The sequence below is a fragment of the Sceloporus occidentalis genome, unplaced genomic scaffold (assembly GCF_023333645.1).
Source record: "Sceloporus occidentalis isolate IW3139 unplaced genomic scaffold, rSceOcc1.0.p SCAF_11, whole genome shotgun sequence".
NCBI classification, from domain to species: domain Eukaryota; kingdom Metazoa; phylum Chordata; class Lepidosauria; order Squamata; family Phrynosomatidae; genus Sceloporus; species Sceloporus occidentalis.
This window is the reverse complement of record NW_028316991.1, coordinates 20,743,009-20,766,825: the sequence shown is the minus strand read 5'-3', so window position 1 is coordinate 20,766,825 and position 23,817 is coordinate 20,743,009. Positions and strand designations below refer to the sequence as shown.

General features: G+C 42.6%; 2 protein-coding genes across 6 annotated transcripts in view; one reads left to right on the top strand and one right to left on the bottom strand.

The window, feature by feature from the left end:
* Positions 1 to 9,904, top strand: part of LOC149305686 (arf-GAP with SH3 domain, ANK repeat and PH domain-containing protein 1-like) — a 55,125-nt gene extending 45,221 nt beyond the window's left edge. For 2 of the 5 annotated variants that reach the window (XM_089477606.1, XM_089477605.1), the window contains 12 exons: positions 842 to 1,028; positions 1,484 to 1,569; positions 1,947 to 2,062; positions 2,451 to 2,518; positions 2,736 to 2,843; positions 3,038 to 3,266; positions 4,464 to 4,634; positions 6,427 to 6,484; positions 7,103 to 7,161; positions 7,975 to 8,510; positions 9,616 to 9,738; positions 9,830 to 9,904. In XM_089477606.1, the coding sequence (XP_089333732.1) occupies positions 842 to 1,028; positions 1,484 to 1,569; positions 1,947 to 2,062; positions 2,451 to 2,518; positions 2,736 to 2,843; positions 3,038 to 3,266; positions 4,464 to 4,634; positions 6,427 to 6,484; positions 7,103 to 7,161; positions 7,975 to 8,510; positions 9,616 to 9,738; positions 9,830 to 9,904 (1,816 nt within the window). The remainder of the gene's footprint in view (positions 1 to 841; positions 1,029 to 1,483; positions 1,570 to 1,946; positions 2,063 to 2,450; positions 2,519 to 2,735; positions 2,844 to 3,037; positions 3,267 to 4,463; positions 4,635 to 6,426; positions 6,485 to 7,102; positions 7,162 to 7,974; positions 8,511 to 9,615; positions 9,739 to 9,829) is intronic. The other 3 variants (XM_089477610.1, XM_089477608.1, XM_089477607.1) reach the window with 2 other exon arrangements.
* A 5,577-nt stretch (positions 9,905 to 15,481) lies between these two features.
* LOC149305685 (elongation factor 1-alpha) lies at positions 15,482 to 18,772 on the bottom strand. The gene is made up of 7 exons (XM_089477340.1): positions 18,620 to 18,772; positions 17,685 to 17,864; positions 17,302 to 17,598; positions 17,012 to 17,162; positions 16,258 to 16,514; positions 15,702 to 15,936; positions 15,482 to 15,600 (listed from the first exon to the last, which is right to left on the bottom strand). Exons 1-7 carry the CDS (start codon positions 18,770 to 18,772, stop codon positions 15,482 to 15,484), a joined length of 1,392 nt encoding a protein of 463 aa, XP_089333466.1.
* Between the last annotated feature and the right edge of the window lie 5,045 nt (positions 18,773 to 23,817).

Genomic DNA, 23,817 nt, shown 5'->3' with positions numbered 1-23,817 from the left:
GTTTGGATTTATTTGTTTTTTTTTGCATTAGTATAGATACATACACAGCACCTTTGGATGTACCCCTACCACCCATATCCTACAGGAGTAATAAGTGCAAAAGAGAGCCAAATAAACCAAAGAAAGAAAAAAAAAATAGGCAAATGAGACGGGCTGAAATGTTGTGAATGGCTGCCAGGTTCTGGTTCTGTCACAAGTTACCTTTTGGTACCGGTAACAGATACAGCGCTACGCCTGGAGCACCAGGACTAACACGTGCTGCTCCATAATATTCCAGAAGCATAATACTATAGATTATAATACTCTATATTATATAAATAATACTATATATTATATAAATAATACTATATATCATATAAATACTATATATTATATAAATAATACTATATATTATAATACGATATATTATATAAATAATACTATATATCATATAAATACTATATATTATATAAATACTATATATTATAATACTATATATTATATAAATAATACTATATATTATATAAATAATACTATATATCATATACTATATATTATATAAATAATACTATATATTATAATACTATATATTATATAAATAATACTATATATCATATATATCATATATCATATAAATACTATATATAATATAAATAATACTATATATTATAATACTATATATTATAATACTATATATTATATAAATAATACTATATATCATATAAATACTATATATTATATAAATAATACTATATATTATAATACGATATATTATATAAATAATACTATATATTATATAAATAATACTATATATTATATAAATAATACGATATATTATAATACTGTTTGTAATCTTCTGCAGGATCGCGCGGAAGGAGTATATCACCGCTAAGTACGTGGAGCACAAGTTCTCCCGGAAGTCGTGTGCTTCGGGGGCAGAAAAACTGAGCGAGCTGCTGGAGGCAGTAAAGTCCAGAGACGTACTCTCACTAATCCAAGCCTACGCAGAAGGAGTAGAGATAAGCGAACCACTGGCGGAATCCGGACAGGTAACTCAGCGAGACTCTCCTACGATGTAAAGCCCTCTCTGGAATACTATGGTCTTTAATTGCAGTCTCATAGCTTTGTCCTGAAATATGCTGAAAAAGTACTTTTAGGCAAAATAATTAAAATAATGGCGTCCGCAGTTATAATATTATTGCCATGCATCTTCCATACTAAATACATTCTCAAGGCCGTACGTTTCATAGAGCAGAGAGCATGGGCCTTACGGTATGCATGAGAAGTGATACATACATGATAATATATCAGGACTGACACATAATATGCATGATAGTTGTTCATTTAAGTACTTAGGACCCTGAGACCCGTTGTAGAGTTTTGGGTTGATTTATTTGTCTCTTATGTTAATAATTGCGCCAATTTTAAAATATCTAGATTTGGGGTTTGAGCTGTTTTGATTCTGCCTCTAATTGTAGCTTTATTGTTATTTTGTGTTTTACAGGAACCCGGCGAAACGGCCCTTCACTTCGCCGTCCGCACTGCCGACCCCGCATGCCTTCCCCTTGTTGACTTCCTGGTACAAAACTGGTGGGCTGTTAGGAATTATCATTATTATTATTAGCATTATTATTACTATTAACTGAAATCAAGTCACTGAGTGCAAACTTTTGTACCTATAAATGTAGCAATTTTCTGTCGGAAAACACTAAAATGTCATGTGACACAAAAGCAGGCACTAATAGGCTGTTTCCATAGAAACTGAAAAAGCTTCCTTTAATGGCTGGTCGGATTAGGAATACGGCGGGCGTTCTCTGTATTTGGCCAAAATATATTTACTCTTGCTCACCTTGTGAATAATAGATTGCGTATACAGAGAATATCGATCTGAGATGCCGTGAATTACCGGCTCCCGTTCTGCGCGCCGTGTTGTTAATCGGCTTTATTTTTTTTTTTTTTCGTGACAGTGGAAACGTAGATAAGCAGACGGGAAAAGGCAACACAGCCCTCCACTACTGCTGCATCTATAACAAGCCCGAGGTCCTGAAACTGCTCCTAAAGGGAAAGCCAACTATGGAGATCGGTAAGGTTCGGCACCCTTCAAAAAATCACATTCTTTCTAGAACACAGATTATTACTCAGAAAATAATAATTATCCTGGCCCTACTTGTCTTGGTTTATGGGAAATTCAGTACATTAGAAGAATGTTTTTTTACTAACATATTTCGGTCAAAGAACCGACGGACGCTCGCGTGCCATGTTTTGGGAGAAGCATCGTGGTGCTTCCTTTAAATAATCATTCATTCATTCATTCATTCCTGTTTCACTTCGGCGTCATACAATGAAAGTTGTGCGTCGGTCAGACCGTGGAGGTGTCTCTTAACATGTTTAATACATGAGATCTCACATCAGATTTTAACACTTGCGATGCTGGTAACTTCTGATTTAATGACTTTATTCTTTTTAAACAGTGAACCAGCTTGGCGAGACCGCGGTTGACCTTGCAAAGAAATTAAAAGCTGCCCAGTGTGACGAATTGGTGAGTAAATGCTTTATTTGTACAACATTTCCTACGACTCAACGCAGTATTTACATTTTAGCTTCAATATGCAATAAAAAAACGCTAGCATATTTTAAGTGTCTTAAAGTGACTCGTCTGTTATTGTATTGTGCCGGTAAAGCATCGTCAGTAAGGGGTAGTTAAGGGGCCGTGGAGGCCTTGTTGCACCCCAGTGGTAACTCTTGTGTGTTTGTAGCTTTCACAAGCCTTGGCCGGAAAACTGAATCCTCACGTCCACGTGGAGTACGACTGGAATCTACGGCAAGAAGAGATCGACGAGAGCGACGATGATTTAGACGATAAGGTTGGTGGGTTTCTCTTTAATTTGTGAAAAAGCAATGGACGGACTAGATGGGCCGAGTGGCCGGGGCATGGTGTAAAGGTCCGTTACTGTACTGTCGTTATTTTATTATTTGACGTAGGAATCTTCTTGTGTAAATGTAATTCGTCGCAGTCCTTGACCTCAGCTTTTCTGTCTTTATTTTTCAAACAACAAAGCCGAGCCCCATTAAGAAGGAACGTTCTCCAAGACCCCAGAGCTTTTGCCACTCGTCCAGCATCTCTCCTCAAGACAAACTCTCGCTGCCCGGTTTCAGTACCCCGCGGGACAAGCAGCGACTGTCTTACGGAGCCTTCTCCAACCAGATCTTCATGTCCACGAGCACGGACTCCCCTACGTCTCCTATAACAGATGCCCCTCCGCTGCCCCCGAGAAATGCAGGCAAAGGTGCGTGTTCCTGCTATATGTATTTATTAATTATGATTTCATAATTATAATTTATTCATTATGATGATTATTTCAAAACATTAATCCAACACTATATACAAAAAAACCCCAAAATGTGCTTAAATGGGTATAATGCCAATCACGTTAATTTATAGATACATTTATTCATGCTTTAATGTTTTACTATGTTTTATGAGACCCCCATTTAGTGTTCGAAACCTGTTAGGCTTCTCCCTTTGAGATTCCGTTATGCAGAAATCCACATAAAAGTACTGGCGAAAATACTAATTTCCGAATGTATCATTAACCCCTTAATGACAAAGCCTGTACATGTACGGGCTCGAAAGGCATTGTTTTCAATGGGTTTAGGGACCGCCCATTGTCCTTAAAGGGGTTAAAATTATTAACGTATTTTCAAACACGAATTTAGGGCGATGCTCTGCGTTGTCACAAGCTGGAAGAGATTTTATTTTTTCAAAGCAAGTCACCAAATGACAAAAAGTCGTTCTCCCCTCGCCCTGAAATAGTTAAAAGCTTTGACCTTCTTTTCTAATGGCTTTAAGAGGAACTTGGTCCCTATCTGAACAGGGAAGCCATCTGCTCCTGAGCAAAAGAGTCTCATAAAGACGTAAATTCACGTTTTCTCACCCGATACAATTTAAATATTTCAAATTCCATTTTGGATTCAGTGCATTGGGGGGGGGGGGGGGATTATCTTCCTCTTAAAGGAGCCGCTGCTTTATTTATCTGATGTTGCCATCTGAAGCCCCTTCTGGCCTCCATAATCTGTGTTGAATATTTCCATGGGAAACACTCTGCGGAGGCTCCTGTCTCATTGACGAGTCGTTAACCCGCAACTCCTCACCTGTTGTCGAATTGTTATGTTACATACTACTTGTTATGTGCTGTCTACCCATTGTACAGCGCTACGGCATTTGATAGCGCTATATAAAACAATAAATAATAATAACTCTACTACTTAACCAAAAAGATAAGTGATGTGGTTTCATCATGAATTGTTGAAGCCCGGAGCCCTTCTACGCGACCGCCTGGGAGTTACAAGCTTCCCTTTAAACTTTAGGTCTGGCGTCATTCTGTTGCCCACCCAAGACAGAGAGTGAAATGCGTTGGGAAATGTGGGTAGGCGTGATGTGCTGCTCACCCTGCATCAGTAAGATGTTTTGTATGCTTTTCTAGTTCCGAGCGGCCCTCCAACAACCCTCCCTATAAGCACCCAATCCCCTAGTGGCAACTCCACATTATCCAAGAAGAAACCACCTCCCCCTCCCCCCGGACACAAACGAACCCTCTCCGACCCACCAAGCCCGCTGCCGCACGGCCCCCACAGTAAGGGCCCGGTTTCTTGGGGTGAGTTTTTGAAACGCAGCGGATCCGCTCTCCTGCCGAGGTGTGAATCTGTGACTCTGCTCTGTGTTTTCCCCCCTTCTATACGCTACGTACCTCGCTGTCCCTTTCCGGCCACGATCTGGGGTGACGTCTCCTCTTTTACTTCATACTGCACGGTATTCTTTCTGTCCAAGCCGATGGATGAAGAACGGATAAAAAACATTGCGATTAGCCACGTTTGGTTACAGAGAGCCAACTTTTCTTGTTTTTGTGTTCTCGTGACTGCGCCATTGGGAGATAAATAACGCGTATCAGATATCCGTCCTCTCACATGGACGATACGCTGGGGATATTTTTATAATTATGGGATAAACTATTCTCTTTTCTCCTAAATTTGTTAATAGAGGTTGGTAAAATGTACGGATTTTTACCATTTTTCTTCTGCGCTCCTAGAAGATACTTTCATTCAGAGAGACGCCGTTCTCTGTCGCTCTTATACATGTCTGTCCTTCCGTCTGTGTGCGTGTGTCATCACCTTCGTCATGCCTGATTATCCAGAACACATGGAAACGGGGCAGTCGGTTTATTACCGGGGCCACGGCTGCTGTAGCTTGGTACTAGGAACACCGAGCCGGCGTGAGTTGCTCATTATCCTAAACACAAGCTAGCGGGCTTGAAGTTGGAAATATTGTTTATAGGTACACACTACCGGTCAAAAGTTTGGGGTCACTTGGAAACGTCATTGTGTTTGAAACAAAATCAGATTTTCTCCATTAAAATAACATGAAATGTATCAGAAATCCGGAAACAGCTGATTTTTAATGGAATCTCTTCATAGGTGTACAGAGGCCCTTTATCACTCCCATCACTCCTGTGTTCCAATGGCCATTTATCACTCCCATCACTCCTGTGTTCCAATGGCCATTTATCACTCCCATCACTCCTGTGTTCCAATGGCCATTTATCACTCCCATCACTCCTGTGTTCCAATGGCCATTTATCACTCCCATCACTCCTGTGTTCCAATGGCCCTTTATCACTCCCATCACTCCTGTGTTCCAATGGCCCTTTATCACTCCCATCACTCCTGTGTTCCAATGGCCCTTTATCACTCCCATCACTCCCGTGTTCCAATGGCCCTTTATCACTTCCATCGGCCCTTTATCACTTCCATCACTCCGGTGTTCCAATGGCCCTTTATCACTCCCATCACTCCCGTGTTCCAATGGCCCTTTATCACTCCCATCACTCCCGTGTTCCAATGGCCCTTTATCACTCCCATCACTCCCGTGTTCCAATGGCCCTTTATCACTCCCATCACTCCTGTGTTCCATTGGCACATTGTGTTCGCTGATCCAAGTTTTCGTTTAAAAGGGTCATTGATGGTTAGAAACCCTTTTGTGATTATGTTACAGCCAGACATTTCCTTGTTTTCCATGAAAATAGCCCAGTGACCCCAAACTTTTGAACGGCAGTGTGTATATAATATATATATGTATATAATATATATGTATCTATACATATATAAAGCACAGAAAGAAATTACAGCCGCCCCCAATCTATTGCATTTTTTAAAATCTCTTTCGCATTATAGTCATCAATTCGAGAAACAGCTTAAATCAGGAACTGCTGAGATTACTTTTTTCCCGCTGCTGTCTTTTTGCTTCTTTTTTTTTTTTCTTCTTTGTACCGATGTATTCATTTTAACCCATTGGTGCCTAGATGTCACCAGAACATTGGTGGTCTGCGTGGAATGGAAGGAAATTACAGGCTTTTCAGTAATTAGCTTTCTTTTTTTTTTTCTGATCACCAGGCAATGACACGGGAGAAAAGAGCCTGAATAAGTTTGAACGATTGTCTCATTCTTCAAGGTAAGTTGGTGTACTCTTCATATAGCGTGTAACGGGGTGTATGTTTCCGATAATAATGTCATGGTGATACACGGAGTATGGCCCTGAAGGTAAATAGACAGCTAACCCTAAGCAGAAACTTATCTGTTGCACTTAATGATATTTGTATATAAGGCCCAGGGCCGGCCCCTAGGCTTTCTGATACCATAGGCGAACTATGTTTACCACACCCTCCGTTCTGCATTCCCCAGGGTCCACTAACAGGGGAAAGGCCCTCATGGCGGCAGCCCCTATCGGCTCAGCCCCTAGGCAGTCGCCTAGTTGATCTTTATGATAGGACCAGCCCTGTTAAAAAAGTATTTTAAGGGAAGGGGTCGCGTCTACAGATTTTAGCGAAACTGAATTCATTTACTAAACCGACCTACAGCCCCGGCTTATGTTCTCGGGGCCCAGAAGACGAGCGGCGGATGCGGCAGATCGTATCAGATAAAGTACTTTGCGGTCCTTATTTACTCTCGTGACGGATCTACTGAAAAGATGTTTAGGGGTTTTAACCTTCTCAACGGAAATCATGATGAAAATAGACTAAGCAGCTAAATGATGAAAATATTTATTTATCTGATTATTATTATTTTTTAGCACCGGTAGCGCAAAGACTGCTTTGGGCCCAAGAGTTCTGCCAAAACTACCTCAAAAAGGTAAGTCTTGGCTATGTAGACTTTCCACGTAATGTCGCCAGGGTGAGTGTTAATAATAAATAATGCTGTTGAGTAATATATATATATATATACTGTATTTACTCGATTATAAGACGACCCCCCCAAAATTTGAATATTTGTTTAAACTAAGTTTTATTAGTAATTGTTAACAATTTTTTCATATTTAATAAAAACTATGGTTGAGAAAAATTATTTTTTTTTAAAAGAACTTCCTTTTATTTGCCAACCTGCCCCCCCAGTTATGCCTTATACCCCCTATATGCCACTCTGCCTCCCTGATATTCTTTTTAACCCCCTATATGCCACTCTGCCTCCAGAAAGCCCTTATACCCTCCCTGGCAGAAGCGGGGGTTGTCTGCGCGCATCGCACAGACCTCCACTGGCTGCCGTAGAGGGGGATCCAGGTCCCTGCAGCGCTGCGGGGGATCTGGATCTTAGTCTTGTAATCAGACAGCATTTGCTCTGGAAAAAAACCCTTGTCTTATAATCGAGCAAATACGGTATATGCGTTATCTGTTGAGTTTCCTAGTTACGCAGTGATGATTCTAAATGGAATACCTCCATTATATAATATAATCAACATAAAACCTTTTTTGTACTTCCAATAACAGATCTTATATTATTAAATATTAAATTATAGAACGAGTACAAGAACGAGTCGTGTGATCTGTTGCGACTCCTTACATAGAATGTATCGTCACATGGATTAGAGACAATAAATGTCTTCTTTATTTCGGGAGACAGTTTGTGATAATGACGTTAACGTTTCTTTCTTTATTTTTTGTTGTAAAGTGGCCCTTAGAAAAATAGACACCACTCATCATCTCTCGATGGACAAATACAACCAGCAAACGGACATCTTCCAGAAATCTCCACAATCTGGAGATTTGCCTCAGAAGCCACAACTTGCCGATCTTCCACCCAAACCCCAGCCTTCGGAAATCGTCCAGAGACCCCAGCCTTCGGAAATCGTCCAGAAACCCCACGCCGGAGATCTCCCACCGAAGCCGGGAGAATTGCCTCCTAAACCGCATTTAGGAGATTTGCCCCCTAAACCACAACTCGGGGATTTGCCTCCGAAGCCGCAGTTGAAAGATCTCCCACCTAAGCCCAATCTGGGTGACATATTGCCCAAGGCGCCTGTGGCAGACTTCCATCCCAAACCTCATCCTCCGGAGATTCACCAAAACTCTCAGCCGGTGGATGGGAATCAAAACTCTCAGCCGGCCGACCACAGCCCCGTCCAGAAGCAGGTCCGGGAGCCTTCCAGCGATGGTCCGCCACCTCTTCCAGAGACCCCCGTGCCACTGCCCAGAAAAATCAACACGGTGTGTTTCTACGATCCCTGCTCTGCTGGGTATCGGTGGATTGTCTGGAAGGCATCATCCCACCTACTCTGCAGAATGAATTGATATTATTCCTAGTACACTTTCTAGAAACAATTCTCTAATCATGTCGCATTCGTGCCACGTTAATAATTGTGGCCCTGTGTAATGTGTAGTTCAATGGGAGAAGAGACCTTGAAGAAGTCTCACTGATTTAACTATACATTTTACAGGGTCAGCCAAGCTCACTGGGGTCTGCGCTTCATAATGTAAAGTGAAACCAAGGAGCTGAAACCACGACTGTCCTGTCAACTCACCCCTTAGTAAACGGACTTCTCTGCGTTATTAACCCTTTGGCGGAAATAACAGATCTGCTAATTAACATACCGGAGAGAGCAATTCATATCCATAAGTGGAGCCGCAGACCATTCCACCCTAAAATTATAAGGGGATAATCTCCACATTACCCAGACTATACCATATTTGTTATTTTTTTGAATGGCCTCTTTTAAACATTTTTGTTACGGTGTTAAAGCTGCCACTGACTACAGGAATTCTGACACCCCGCATTTTAATCCAGAAAAGCTTGTTAAATGTATTATTATGATTTTTTTTATACTTTGTAGTGTGAATAGACATCGAATATTAGATCAGGGACTAAATATGTTAAATATATATATATATACTGTGATCTTTGCTGTTTTGGGAGGAATAATTAGTTTTCAATGAGTCAAATCTAAAAAAAAATGTTGTGTTTATCAACTGGTGTCACAGACCATTGAAAGCCCAAACATTAAAGGGACAGTTTAATGACTCTGCCGGAATGCACATTAAGCTATTTTTGGGGTACTTATCCTTAGGGAGAAGCTGCAGCTTCCTGTCTCCTCCCTGGTCCGGTGATTCTTGCCACTGATTGGCTGCTTGAAGATAAATACTCCCATGCATTTGTAACGGGCGACCCCGCATGAATTTAAAGAGACCCCTCAGCTATCGCATGCTTTAAAAATGATGGGCGCAGTAACCCTTTCATGTATTTTTTTAATTCACGATATGCGACAATGAGCCTTATTTATCGTTTATTTGTATTAACGTTTCTTTTTCTTTTCAGGGGAAAGGCAAATTGAAACGAGTGAAAACGATTTATGATTGCCAGGCGGACAACGACGACGAGCTGACGTTTGTAGAGGGAGAAGTGATTATAGTTACCGGCGAGGAGGACCAGGAGTGGTGGGTACGTACCGCCGGATGCCGAGTACGGTCCTCCCAGCTTCCTCCTCTGGTTCGCTGAGCGTCCCGTGTAACCGATTTCTCTTTTCTTCTAGATCGGCCACGTCGAAGGACATCCAGATAGAAAAGGAGTCTTCCCGGTGTCGTTCGTCCACATATTGTCAGAGTAGATAGATCCGCGTGTCGTCCTCCTTTGTTTTAGCTTCTGGCTGTGTTTCCTCGCGTTCCTGTGGTCCATGTTGTATATACGCTGCTGTTACAAAGTCCGCTTTCATCCAATACCTACATAGTGTGCCGCACTCTATACGTGTTGTAAATGTACCATGTTATATTCTGCCTTTGCCAGTATTAAAATAGATCCCAAGAAAGTCATTGATGGGGATGAGGGCATCTCCCTGGGCTCAAAAACTCCTATCATTCCTTCCTCACGTCTTCATGCTCTGCGTATATGTAATGCCAGCAATCCAAGCACCTGCTGCCTCATTCTGCGCTATATATATATGTGTGTATATATATATATATATATATGTGTGTATATATATATATATATATATGTGTGTATATATATATATGTGTGTATATATATATATATATATATATGTGTGTATATATATATATATATATATATGTGTGTATATATATATATATATATATATATGTGTGTGTATATATATATATATATATATATATATATATATATATATATATCCCGAGTGCCGGGGAGGTAAGCAAAGCTTAACGTTGTGTTAATTGCACTTCTCTTTGGCGCCTGACAGACTGCAAGGGCTCTGTTACCTAAACAGCGTCCGAATTAAAAATCCTAACAAGCAAGTGTACGGATCAAAGAGAAAACTAAATAACGACCCTGTGTCTTTTGGGTCCTCGCCGTGTGGTACCGCATACAGATCGTGCTAGAATGGGATATTGCCCGATATATATGGTCTCCCAAAGCCTATAACCCCCCCAATACAGTATTCCTAATCTATATTTATATTCCAGAGGGTTAATACAGATTACTTTATAGAGCACCTTTAACACTCCGGTCCTTAATGGCGTCCGCGTCTATAGTTTAAAGACGTGTCTCGGAAGGACGCGTCGGGCGCTGCAAACCCGCCAGCAACAAAGTTAATAAGAAAAGGCAAGTTCAGGTATAGTTTTTCGAGTATTGGTCGTATCGATGTGCCCGCGTGTTCTTGTTTGTTTTTTTGCTGGGGAAGAGGTTTTTCTGCCTTTGAGCGACATCCTTATTACTTTGCTACTAGTAGTGAAAGAAAATATATTTCTACCTAATGGCTTCTTTTATCAGAAGTATATACATATAAAATATACATATAAATATATACATATATATATAAAAATGACATTTCCGGTTAGATTCATCGGACCTTAAACTAGCGATCGCTAACGATATTAGTCTGTGTACATTATGCATGCGTTTCTAAGGACCGTTCCGGAATACTTGAAACCTGCCTTTCAAGCAGGGTCAGAACTAGTCGTACTCTCGTCTTGGGCCGTCAAAAGGAAACCAACCGAGGGAATTCTGTGAAATAGACAACAGTATTACTTATCTCCGGCTTGGATCCGATCGGGGAAGCTCCTCAGACCTCCCCCCAAATAAATAGCTCAAGTACTATGCCTATGTACATTTTTATTTTTTTTTTATATTTTTTTTAAAGTGTATTTTTTTTCTTTTTAGTGTTTTTTTTTTATTTTTTTTTTTATAAATAATTTAATCTGTACCATAAATTATTCATAGATTCGAAGTTAAGTTGAATTTTTATGTATATTGTTAGGCAAATAGAAGCTTATGGAAATACTTTTAACGCTGTATTATTAGCTCTGTGGCAGGAAGCGAGGGGTTAATAGGCCCCTAGGGCTGTTGCCGGATTCTACGGCCCTAGGCGGACTATCGTGAAATGTCTTGGATCCTTGATGTGTTTGATCTGTGGTAAATGTTCTAGCTAGCAGGGGGGTGGGGGAATCCACTTAATGGAAAAACATTAATTTCCTTGTCATGTTGACAGTGTTACAATCACTAGATTTTTTTTATTATTTTTTTATTTTAAATATTAGCCGCTGGTAATTTTCTGCTTTTTTTTTTTAATTAATGTGCACTTTTTTTTTTTTTTTTTTTAAATCCATTTGAGGAAATATACTTACTATTGTTTTTAATGCACATAAAACTTTCTGCATGTAAAAAAATATATATTTATAGTTCCTAGTACATTTTTAACAGCCGAGGCGAGGAGACATTGGATTAGTTTTCAGTTTTTATTCATAGAATGCTCATTTGGCTCCGGTTATAAAACCAAAACATAACCCGTCTTTTAAGACTTTGCATGGGAAAAAAAAAAAAGTAACGTAAAAAAAAAAAATCCAGAATTATTTATTTGCAAGAATATCAGCAATACGCAGCGGCCGTGTCATATCAAACGTTACCCAGCGGGAAAACTGCAAATTAGGTGAACGGAGGTTTTGGGTAATTATCGCCTGGCTCGGTTTTTCATGGTACCGTACGCTGTTTTTGGTGCAAAGTCGAGAGCTGATTTTATTAATCATTCCGTATTAAAAATTAATAAAATTGTTTTAAAATTACATGAAACCAACGGAGATTGCTTTTTGTGTGTGTGTGTGGGGGGTCGGTATCGCTTAATCTATTATGAAATGTTATGTATTGATACATATAGCGCCACCACATTCTACAGCGTTGTACAATGGATAAACAGGACATCACAAGTAGCACAAAACAATGTGGGCAACAGAGATTACAATTATATCTATAACAGCAATAGTTGAGGCTTTCGTTTATATGAACATTTTACCGTATTTTTCGCTCTATAAGACGCACCTGCTGATAAGACGCACCTAGATTTTAGAGGAGAAAAAAAAGGAAAAAATATTTTGAGCTAAAAAATGGGCTAAAATATTTATTACAATAACTGAATAAGCTATGAACACAGTAAGACACACACAGTAAGACACACACAGACACAGTAAGACACACACAGACACAGTAAGACACACACACACACACACACACACACACACACACACACACACACACACAGTAAGACACACACAGTAAGACCTCCCTCCCTAACCCCCCTTCTCAGTATCTCCCCTCTAACTCCCTAACCCCCCCTTCTCAGGATCTCCCCTCTAACTCCCTAACCCCCCCTTCTCAGGATCTCCCCCCCCCCGCCCCGGTCACTTACCTTAAACTCCTGTGTTGGAAGCGTGAGGCGTTTGTCTCGGGTGCCGGCGCTTCACTGCTGAGCGCCGGCGTCTGACGTCATATGCCGGCGCCCAGCGTAAAGCGCCGGCACCCGAGACAAACGCTTCCAACACAGGAGTTGAAGCGCTGAGGCAGGCGGTGGTGGCGGCGGCGGCGGCCACCGCCGCCAGCAAAGGATTCCTGTATATCTGTCAGGCAGGGGGGCCCGAGAGTTGCCGAGCGGTTGTCTTCAGCAACCGCTCGGCACCCCTTGGGCCCCCCTGACTGGCAGAAATCCAGGACTCCTCTGCTGGCGGCCGCCGCCGCCGCCGCGACCCCGGATTTATCGGCGTATAACACGCAGGTAGGGTTTAAGCTCCGGATTTTAGTTAAAAAAGTGCGTGTTATACGCCGATAAATACGGTATATCGTTGCCCTCCCTGCCTGCATCTTCGCTCCATAAGACGCGGCTGATTTTTCATCCTACTTTGGGAGGAAAAAAACTGCGTCTTATGGAGCGAAAAATACGGTATATTATTAACCCCTTAAGGACAACGGGCAGTCCCTAAACCCATTGGAAACCATGCATTTTGAGTCCGTACATGGTACGGGCTTTGTCATTAAGGGGTTAAAAAGCTCAGTTTGTTTCTATATCTCATTTTTGATTAAATTAAAAGCGCAGAAGTTTATTTTATTTTATTCTGCAGTGACGGATAATGTGACATTGTACGATTTGAAGCATTTCAGTGCTAACGTGATGGCGCTATGTAAATACCGCAGCGGGTAAGCAGGGCGTGATGTATAGGAAGTTATATAAAACAAATATCACGGGATTTAAAAAAAAATCTTGGATTTAATTTTTTTTCTTTTATTTATATAACGCCAACAGTTTACGCAGCGCTTAATACAATCCATATATTCAAGGGGTCTGACAAGACAAACAGATACATTAGGTGGAGAGGCTCGGCTCGCAAGCTTACAATCTTTTTGTGATAGTATGGAATGTTAGTTCTATATGTGTTTTTTTTTTTATACATTTTGCAAGAATAATTTGATCCTGATGCTTTATATTATTGTTTGTGCTTAATGCCAAAGAAATTATTCAGATGAACTTGTCTGATAACCACAAGAGGGCGACACCATCCTCTGAAGGACTTGCTTTCTAGATCACTTAAATGCTGTAATAAAGGGAGTTTATTGGAAAAGCCCCTGATTGTATAATATAAATGGCTGAGTGTAAGTACGTTGCCTAGATATTTATGTACACCTTTGTGCAAGCAGGGACCTCCATTCTATAAAGGCATTACAACTCACCCAGCAAGTGCTATTGGATTGTATAACATAAATATGCCAGTGCTGTACAAAGGGTAGACAGGACATACAGGTGAAGGCCCTGCTCACAGGAGCTTACAATCTAGTCTTGCGCTGGTGTAGTCTTTTAGTGGAGACAGTTTCCAGCTAAATTGAATCCTTAATTAAGGCTGGGGTTCTAAATAAAGGCATCCACTCAGGCTCTGATCAAATACCCCGGCATGACTTTCATATCCTCGGCAACCGTTCTCAGGTTAAGAATGAGATTTTTGGGGTAATCAGCACCAGGTCGGAGGGGCAGATAGCGGGTCACCTGCATGTGAAACGAGTGATTTGGCCCAAATCGACGATCTGCCCTGTAGGAGGGTTGTTCTGGCTGATGGACACTGGTGGTTTTTGCTGAGGCTGCAGGGTATGAAGGGCCGGAGTATCACATGCGTGTTTCTGAATGCAGCTGTACATGCGTGTGCCTGTGACTTAAAGCTACGATAGATCGTTTTGTGAGATGCAGGAAGCGAAAGCCGACATTTTGTGCCATGATAGTCATTGGCATCAATCTCAAGAAACACCATTTGTTCCTGCATGGCCGAGAAGTAAACTCCTTTCTCAATCCAAGACCAAATTCCCATATAATTGACATGAAACCCACCGTGCCAATCAGAGGCTCTTTAATAAACGGGGCCGTTATCTAGTCTTAAGAGCGGCAGGAGTTTTAGTTCTAATGCCTTCCTGTCACCATTTTGTTGGAAGGGCCAACACTTAGATTCCTCCAACGGGAATGACAGAGCTGACCCTCCAATGCAGAATTCAGTATAGTAGAATGAAGAAATTGCATTGATTTAAGTATACATTATACAGGGCCAGCCAAGCTCATCCTGTCGCAGAAGCTCAATATGGTTGGCTCTTCATAAAGTCTATCGGCGTGGATCTGCTGAAACTACAACTCAAGAAATTCAAGAAAAGGTGCACCGAAGACTGGAAACATGATTCTTGCTATAAGTGTTTATTGAATGAAATAAACAAACATGTAGAATACCAATGTGGAGATTTCTTACATCAAATTAAATATCTGTACCCGCTTACAGAAAACAATGATGCCGGCTGTAATTCCCACCGGTCACTACATCCAGCCTTTAGAATTTCTAGAAAGAACCAAAATAAGGATAGCCAGCCCGGCTTTAAACACGTTGGGCTTCTCTTCGTTAGCCCTTCAGGATATGGCTTATTTCACCAGCACCGGTTTCTGCGCTTGCCTTTTTGCCGCTGCGCTAGCTTTACGTTCCACAGACTTCACGACCCCAACGGCAACGGTCTGCTTCAGATCTCGGGCAGCAAACCGTCCTGGGAAAGAAATAAAAGAATGAGAGCCAAATAACCTGGGGCTCAGTAACGGTTGCTAGTCTCGAGACAGCTTTTCAGGTTTCCCTATGAGAGACACTGACCTAGGGGTGGATAATCAAAGAAGCGTTCCACGCAGAAGGGTTTGATGGGCTTCAGTCTTACAATGGCGGCATCGCCAGATTTCAGAGCTAAAGGATTGTCCTCAAGTTTTTTACCAGACCGCCTGTCTATCTTCTCCTGGAGCTCGGCAAATTGGCACGTTGTGTGTGCCGTGTGGCAGTCTATGACCGGCGAATACCCAGCCTTGATGAACCCAGGATGGTTGAGGATGATCACCTAGAATAGTCAGAAGACAACAACGGAGCTCTAAGCAAGTTGCAGTCAGATACAGACTGTAGTAGTCTGGCGCTACCATTCAAGCCGTTTAATGGCGGTGGTGCCCAGTTGCCAACAATGGTGGAGAAAGCATGCTGTGGCTATCCAGGAGATCACATGCTTTGAGCATGGAGGGTCCTTGGTGCAGTTTGCTGCTAGTGTGTGGCTACCATGCTCTATTTTACACCTGAGCATTTCCCAGCTAGAGCAGCACAAGGAGACTCAAGGTTAGATTTGGCCGCACTATTTAAAGGATACATTAGACCCAAGACTATGAGGTACCTGGGCAGTAAAGCTGGAGGCATCAGTAGGGGGGTCACTCTTTGAATTCCCAGCCACATTGCCACGTTTCAGACTTTTGACAGCGATGTTCTTAACGTTGAAGCCAATGTTGTAACCCGGGAACGCCGTCTGAACCGGCTCATGATGCATCTCTATGGATTTCACTTCTGCAGTGAAGCCCGATGGAGCGAATGAGATGGTCATCCCAGGTTTGAGAATCCCAGTCTCTATCTTTCCCACCGGGACCGTGCCGATTCCTGGACAAACATGGACAGGTTGAAGTTCAGCTGCTATAAGGTTTCATACTCGGATAAGCTACACATACACCCATTACAGAGGGTGCCCTCTAGTTTTGGCAATTATATTTAGATCCAGCCATCAGAAGGACATATTTGGCCCCCAATTGTGGATCATCATAGCAGTTTAGGACCCACACTTTCTAAGCATACCTGGTATCATCCTGTCACTACCTTGGAATATATCCCACATCACGTAAAGAAATCAGGACCAACATGTTCCCAGCAAAGGTTTCCTGAACCTACCAGGTCAACGTACCGTTTGATAGACCACCACGATGGGCTTAATCCCAGTTCCCCCCACAATTGTGATGAGGCACCAAGTATTCTTAGAACCCGATAGTATTCCATGAAATCTTTACCACATGGGGAGTCAAATAGATAAAAAATACCTGACCCAAATCGTGAAGGAGACCTTTTTAAGTAACTTAAGGTTACACAGTTGGAGGAATTCTTACCACCTATCTTGTAGACATCTTGGAGAGGCAGTCTCAGCGGCTTGTTGGCTGGGCGCACCGGTGGAACGAGAGAGTCCAGGACCTCGAGAAGGGATTGACCTTTAGTGAAGCCATCCTTTCGTTTTACTTTCCAACCTTTGAACCAGCCCATCTGGGAAGGTAATTTAGATAATTGTGGTCAGAATCGTTCCTTACGCACTTAATTTAGGATCGAATCATAAGTTTTAATTCATGCAAATGACTGAATATTCTTTAAAGTTGGAACTTAGTTGCTCTACGAAAAGTGGTACCTTCTGGCTTGGCAACACTATATTTTCTCCTGTCCACCCCGACACTGGGATAAACGGGATGGTGGCCGGATTGTAGCCGATCTTTTTGAGGTACACGGTCACGTTCTTCACCACTTCTTCAAACCGCTTCTGGCTGTACGGAGGGTCAGTCGTGTCCATTTTGTTGACGCACACGACGAGCTGTTTGACCCCCATGGTGTACGCCAGAAGCGCATGTTCTCTGGTTTGGCCGTTTCGTGACACGCCAGCTTCAAACTCTCCACTGGCAGCGGAGACAACGAGAAGAGCGACATCGGCCTAGAAGAAGAAGGCTACAGTTACTTAGGATTCCCAGAAGTTCATTCCATGGTTACAAACCCAACGCGTTCCAGACACAGGCGTACTTGGGATGTTCCTGTGATCATGTTCTTGATGAAGTCCCGGTGTCCAGGGGCATCGATAATGGTTATGGTAAACCTGTTGGTCTGGAACTTGCAGAGGGAGATATCAATCGTTATTCCACGTTCTCGCTCGGCTTTCAGCTTGTCCAGGATCCAGGCGAACTTGAATGAGCTTTTCCCAATCTGAAGAGAACGAGAACGGGCATCACATGGTTTGTAGAGATAACCAGCGGAGCTTTTAGAACATACATGTTCCCCCGATTCCATGATAGAACGGTAAAGGAGTTAGTCCACAAGCGGCACAACTCCCATGAAGCAAAACTAGGAAGGCAGGGTTGAGAAAGCTTTCATGGACCCAGTACAGGGTATGAAGCCTCATTTATGTTACAATACCAACCTTTCACCCCAAAGTAGAGCATGTGGCAGGTACGCAACACCCCAAAAACACAGGCCACTGAGCTACCCAAGGGTACACAACAAGTGAAGGAACCAGACACAAGCAGTAGTGGATTATATGCAGATTACCTAGAATTATTACAGGTCAAACTATAACTCTCTGGCTCGTTAGCCAGCCATGGGTTTGTAGGGTTTGGGCATTTATCAGCTCATGCACCGGAGGCACCCCAGGGGTATACAGACAGGGGCAATTAAGGTGTAAAGCACCTGAGCAGCCACCATAACCTAAATTCCCAGCCCATTAAGCCAGTCTCACCAGTTTGTGCACCCACAGACCAATAAGAATTACATAAGCTACACATTAATTTAACCCCTTATGCTTAGAGTCAACTCCTATCACACACAGGAAGGCTTTACCACCCCTTACACACCAGCTCCAGATTAAATAACCCCAAACAGTAGCTCTTAATGGTAACTCTTACCCAAACCTGGGGAATATAAAGACACCGTTAACCAGTTACAATGTAACAGGACCCCCCCACCTGGCTGGCAGCCGCCTCCACCTTCTCCAGGGCTCTTGGGTCAAACCCCCCACACTTGTAGATGAGGTGCCCAGTGGTGGTGGACTTCCCCGAGTCCACATGCCCAATGATGACCACATTGAGGTGAGGCTTCTGATTGCACTTGTCAGTCATGATGCCCAAGGTCTCCTTCGCTCTGCAGCTCCACACGCTTCAGCTTTCTCCTATTCTCCAGCAGGGCAGCTCCCAGCCCTGGGGGTTTATAAAGCATGAGCCGCATTCATCCCAGCTGATTGTCATTGTGATCAGGAATTCTGATAAGGGGCGTATTATTTAATAGATCATTATACATCATACATCATGTGAAGCGCAGGTGAGATGAGTTAAACATGCATGGGGCAGATTTAGGGGCAAATATGATTTTGGGGGCTTTTGTCTTCTTCTGGATCAACAGCGACATTAAACTTTGATGGACTTATAATTTATTATTTTATATTATTTTAACCTAAAGTAATAGTTATGGCTGCCATACCTACTAAAGAGCAATCCTTGGCATGCCCGTGCGGGGCAGCATGTATAATCTGAACTATATGTCAATCAGTTGTGTGTATGAATTATACATGCTCAGGGCAGCCAGACTGTGCTTTGTAGGATCTAAAATTCTGGTCCACTTTGCTTTATTAACGGTTGACCCCAGTAAACTTCTTTAAAGGCTGAGCTGGCCCCGTACAATGTATAGTTAATATGGAAGAGGTTTTTATTTATTATTAACGGTCATCTTGCTGATTTAGCAATGCATTATACAGGGCCAGCTCAGCCCTTCTTATTGCACAATTTAGATGGGGAAGAAAATGTTTAACCTTTCAGCGATATTCCTAACTTACAATCTTCAGATAATTTGTATATCTGCCCCTCCCCCGCAAACACCTGCAGCTAAAACACCTATTAAACCATAAGGGGGGGCTTTAAATGTAAAACGGGTTTGTTTTTTTTTAACCCTATGTGTGTTGGCTTTACTTTTTAGAATGTACTTCCGAACCATCGCTTCAATAGGTAGACATTCTAACCGCGGAAGCTGGGATTCAGACGCCGGCGTTTAGCATTTGTTGGAAGAAGGTATATTTTAAAATAATTTTATGGGAGGGACGTCCATTCCAAAGGAGGAGAGCATTTAGAACAAGAAGCTGGAATGTAGGGAAGCATTACTTTACTGAGAGGGTGGTGGATAAGTGGAGCAGCCTCCCAGCAGAAGTGGTAGAGGGTAATACAGTAAGGGGAATAATCATGCATGGGATAGGCGTACGGCTCCTGAATCTAAGACGAGACCAGCGACTGATTAAAGTCTGAGTCTTTACAGCAGGAGAAACGGGCGACTGGATGGGCCGAATGGGGCCGATCTGCGTCTACATAAATCCGAATGCAGTGATGATGTGACCCGTTTAGCTGCAGATTAAAAAAACAACCCCGCTGAGCGTCTCCCGCAAGCAGGGCTGAGCTGGCTTTTTGATGGCTGACTTAATTATACATTATACAGGGCCAGCTTATTGATTTCGTTATACATATAATACAGGGCATCTCGTTGATTTAACTACATCACACAGTATATGTCACTGATTTGCTTCTGGCGGAGAGGCTGAGGACGGGGAATTCTGTGTATGGCGCAGGTTTTCAGGATCTCCTCAGACGAGTTTGGAACAGGTGGAGCCGTCAGCGTAATGAGCCATGTGCCGAGCCACCTGCGCAGCCCAAATTTTCTGCGCACGCCAACTAAGACAAATTAGATGGAACATCGGTCGTTGGTCTCGTCTTAGATTCAGGAGCCGTATGCCTATCCCATGCATGTTTAATACCCTCACTGTATTACCCTCTACCACTTCTGCTGGGAGGCTGTTCCACTTATCTACCGACTTCTCAGTAATGGGGCATATATTCAGCACGCCCTTCTCTCTTATGTGGGCGCGGTTGATGCCATAATTACTATATATTTCTCTGTGATGTCACGCTGACACGGCGACGTGTAATTATAAAACTAAAGGTGCAGCGAGAAGGCGTGATGGGTGATACACGGGTGACACGCGGCGCGGGCGGCTGGGCGACTGCATGCGGTGGATGGCTCGGTCCTGGGGGGCCGGCGGCTGCCGCTGGCCATTGGCTGGTGTCGTTGGTACGGTGTTATGTTGGATCTGGCAGGGGATCCCATCTACACAGATCTGACGCTGGTTCGCTTCCATCCAGCACTGAAAGAGTTAGTGTAATGTTTTGTTTCTGATGCCTTCTATGGTATTATTAACCCATTCACTTGGCAAAGATTGGCAAATAACTTGATTTTGCATATGGGAGGGTAGTAGATTAATGGAGCTGCGTTCCAGCGGAAGTGGTAGAGGTTAATACAATGTGGGAGATTGAACATGTTAGGGATGGGTATTAAATATAAAACATAATCAATAACCAAATACAGCTGCCAGGGCGGTGAAGGGGGCAGCAGAAGGTCCAGTGGGGTTCGCAGAGCTCGGAGGGGCAGATAGGGGGGCTGCTGTATTTAAAGTCATGATTTTATGTGGGGTCCTCGTTACAGACGCTGTGAGTTTATAAAAGTGGTCTTATCGCCATAGCAAAAGAATAGCGGGATTAAACTTTACATACATTAGGCCTACTGCGGGTGACCGGCCATAACGTAACTTCCAATGTCATTTGTCGTTTTCTACTATGAAAAGCCAATAAAAAAGTCAACAATGTGCCCCAGAAATGGCGTCCGCTGAGATGAGAAAGGGTTAAAGACCCCATAGTACGTCATGGTATATATAGAGGCAACGGTCCTAGGAGTCAATTCAAGTTCAATTCGTTTTGGGATTATTTTTTCCACGTTAAATCTCACCGACCAATAACGTTTGGCAGTTAAAATGTTACGTAAACTGCATAAAAAGTGTTTCGAAAATATTGTATAAAGACAAAAAACCTATATATGTGTGTGTATAGATATATATATATATAGGTGTGTGTGTATAGATATATATATATATAGGTGTGTGTGTATAGATATATATATATATAGGTGTGTGTGTGTATAGATATATATATATATAGGTGTGTGTGTGTGTGTATAGGTGTATATATATATATATGTGTGTGTGTGTATAGGTATATATATATGTGTGTGTGTATAGGTGTATATGTATGTATATATATATATATATATAGGTGTGTTTGTTTTTGAAGATCCCCTGTGGTTGGCATTAAAATCGTTAATTTTAACATTAATAACATTCTATATGTAGTTTTGGACGTGGCGATCGGATTGGTTGGGGGGGGCAGGGCTTTGCGTGTAGGAAGGTATTCAGTAGTTGGCCGGGGAGAGCCGGGGGTCTAACCCCACCAGAACAGGGGTCGCTCTGCTAAGACTACATTGGTGTCTGCTGCCCCCCCCCCCCCCGTGGTACTTGAAGAAGCTCTAATTAGTACTTCTGCTTTAGCTCTGGTGCAATGTACAGTATATACCCCTGTAGGGCGGGGAGGGGGGCATCTATTTAATTCCCCAAACACTGTGAATGTTGACCCAATTCTAAAAAAAAATCATTACAAAGAAATCAATAGTGCAACAATATTGATTCTTCTGTCTCTATGACATCACGATTATTCTCTGCCATTATTTTATTTGCATATGGAGCCGCTTCGCGAGGTCATGAAGTGGGAGGAGTTTATTTTTTTCTGTTTCAGGGTGGATTGGTCATTGGAAGGGTTTTTGGTCAGAATCTCCTTGTTTGACAGACCATATACCAATACAATGTATGTTTTATATAGTATTATTTATTCTTTTATATAGCGCCATCAAATTCCGTAGCTCTGTACAATAGGTAGACAGGACATAACAAGCAGTATGTAACATAACAATTTGACTTACAGAGACAACAGGTGAGGAGGGCCCGGCTCAAAGGAGCTTACAATCTGTATATGAATGGTCGTGGAGGGGTTAATGCTTTAATGTCATTTCACTTGATAGGCATCGTTGGGTGTGATGTAATAACTCGCGGGGCGGCAGGGAGTCACATGCAGGAGACAAACTCTTGGCAGTTAACGCGGAATATGTTCTGGCCACAAGATTAGGGCTCCGTCTGATAAGGCGCGTTGCTCGTTCTGCGGGGTATACGCTTCCATCCCTCTGGGCATGCGCCAGACCCTTCAGGACGAAGTCTACTGATACCCGATGTTTGTTGCTTCGTAGAAAAGTCTAATAAAAGTTCACCCGTCTCTCTTATGTCGCCGGCATTCTGTTCGCGTAGAACTTTCCCCCAAACCTACTGCATTTACCATCGAGAAAAGAAAGAAAATCTTCAATTTCAGTTCTACCGCCGGCTCTTTTTTTCTGCAATTTCCTCCGATTACGTAATCCCCGCGTACGCTCTGTTGTGTAAACGTTACATCTCGAACCCGCGCGTCGGCCCGATTTCCCCTCCGCCGGACAAGGCTTTTTATTTTGAAACCTCTGTTCTTTTGCTCAGTAAATCTGCACAAAAAGTTTAATGAAGGATGAAGTGCTTTGTCCCGATTTGGGCCCCGGAGGGCGCGTTGCGCATGCAGCCCGTCCCCGCGCCCGGTCGAAGTGCATAGACTGGCAATAAACAGACGACGGAATGACGATCTTCTGCTTTTACCCTAACCACAGGTTATCAGTTGGAAACAATGCACTAAAAAAGGGAAAATACAGTTTTCTGTAAACCCTTTTTTTGCATATCTATAGGGCTTTTATATTTGCCCCCAACTGATCCATGATGTCATTTCTGCAATCTCTGTGTCTATTAGTAACTTTTCCTAACCTTTTCTTTATATAGTCAAGTTATCTTACTTTTAGAAGCCCTGTTGCCCAAGTGACCCCTGAAGCAGGGAAGGGGTTAAATCCCCTGAGCGCTGAGGCATAGCATTCACTGCATTTAGGCAAAGTGGGGCCGTCTCCAACGTTTGGTTATTTGACTTGGGTGATGAATTCAGACAAAGCCATCCAGCGAGTCCAAAGTTATGTCACATGGTGCTTGGGTGAAATTTCAAGGTATATGGCTGTGAAAATAGGATAAATAATGTATCCCTGTATGATGGATCTCAGGAGGGACACACATGCTAATACACCCATCCACACACACTAACACAATCAGAAACTCACACAGACATCCAGACACTCACACTAACCTACCCACACATACATACATACATACATACATACACACACA

Coding starts and splice junctions, on each gene's coding strand:
- LOC149305685 (XM_089477340.1), bottom strand. CDS start 18,772: ATGACTGACAAGTGCAATCAGAAGCCTCACCTCAATGTGGTCATCATT. Junction 16,515..17,011: donor AGATGTCTACAAGATAGGTG/GTAAGAATTCCT, acceptor ATGTTTGTCCAG/GAATCGGCACGGTCCCGGTG. Junction 15,601..15,701: donor CTTTGATTATCCACCCCTAG/GTCAGTGTCTCT, acceptor TTTCTTTCCCAG/GACGGTTTGCTGCCCGAGAT.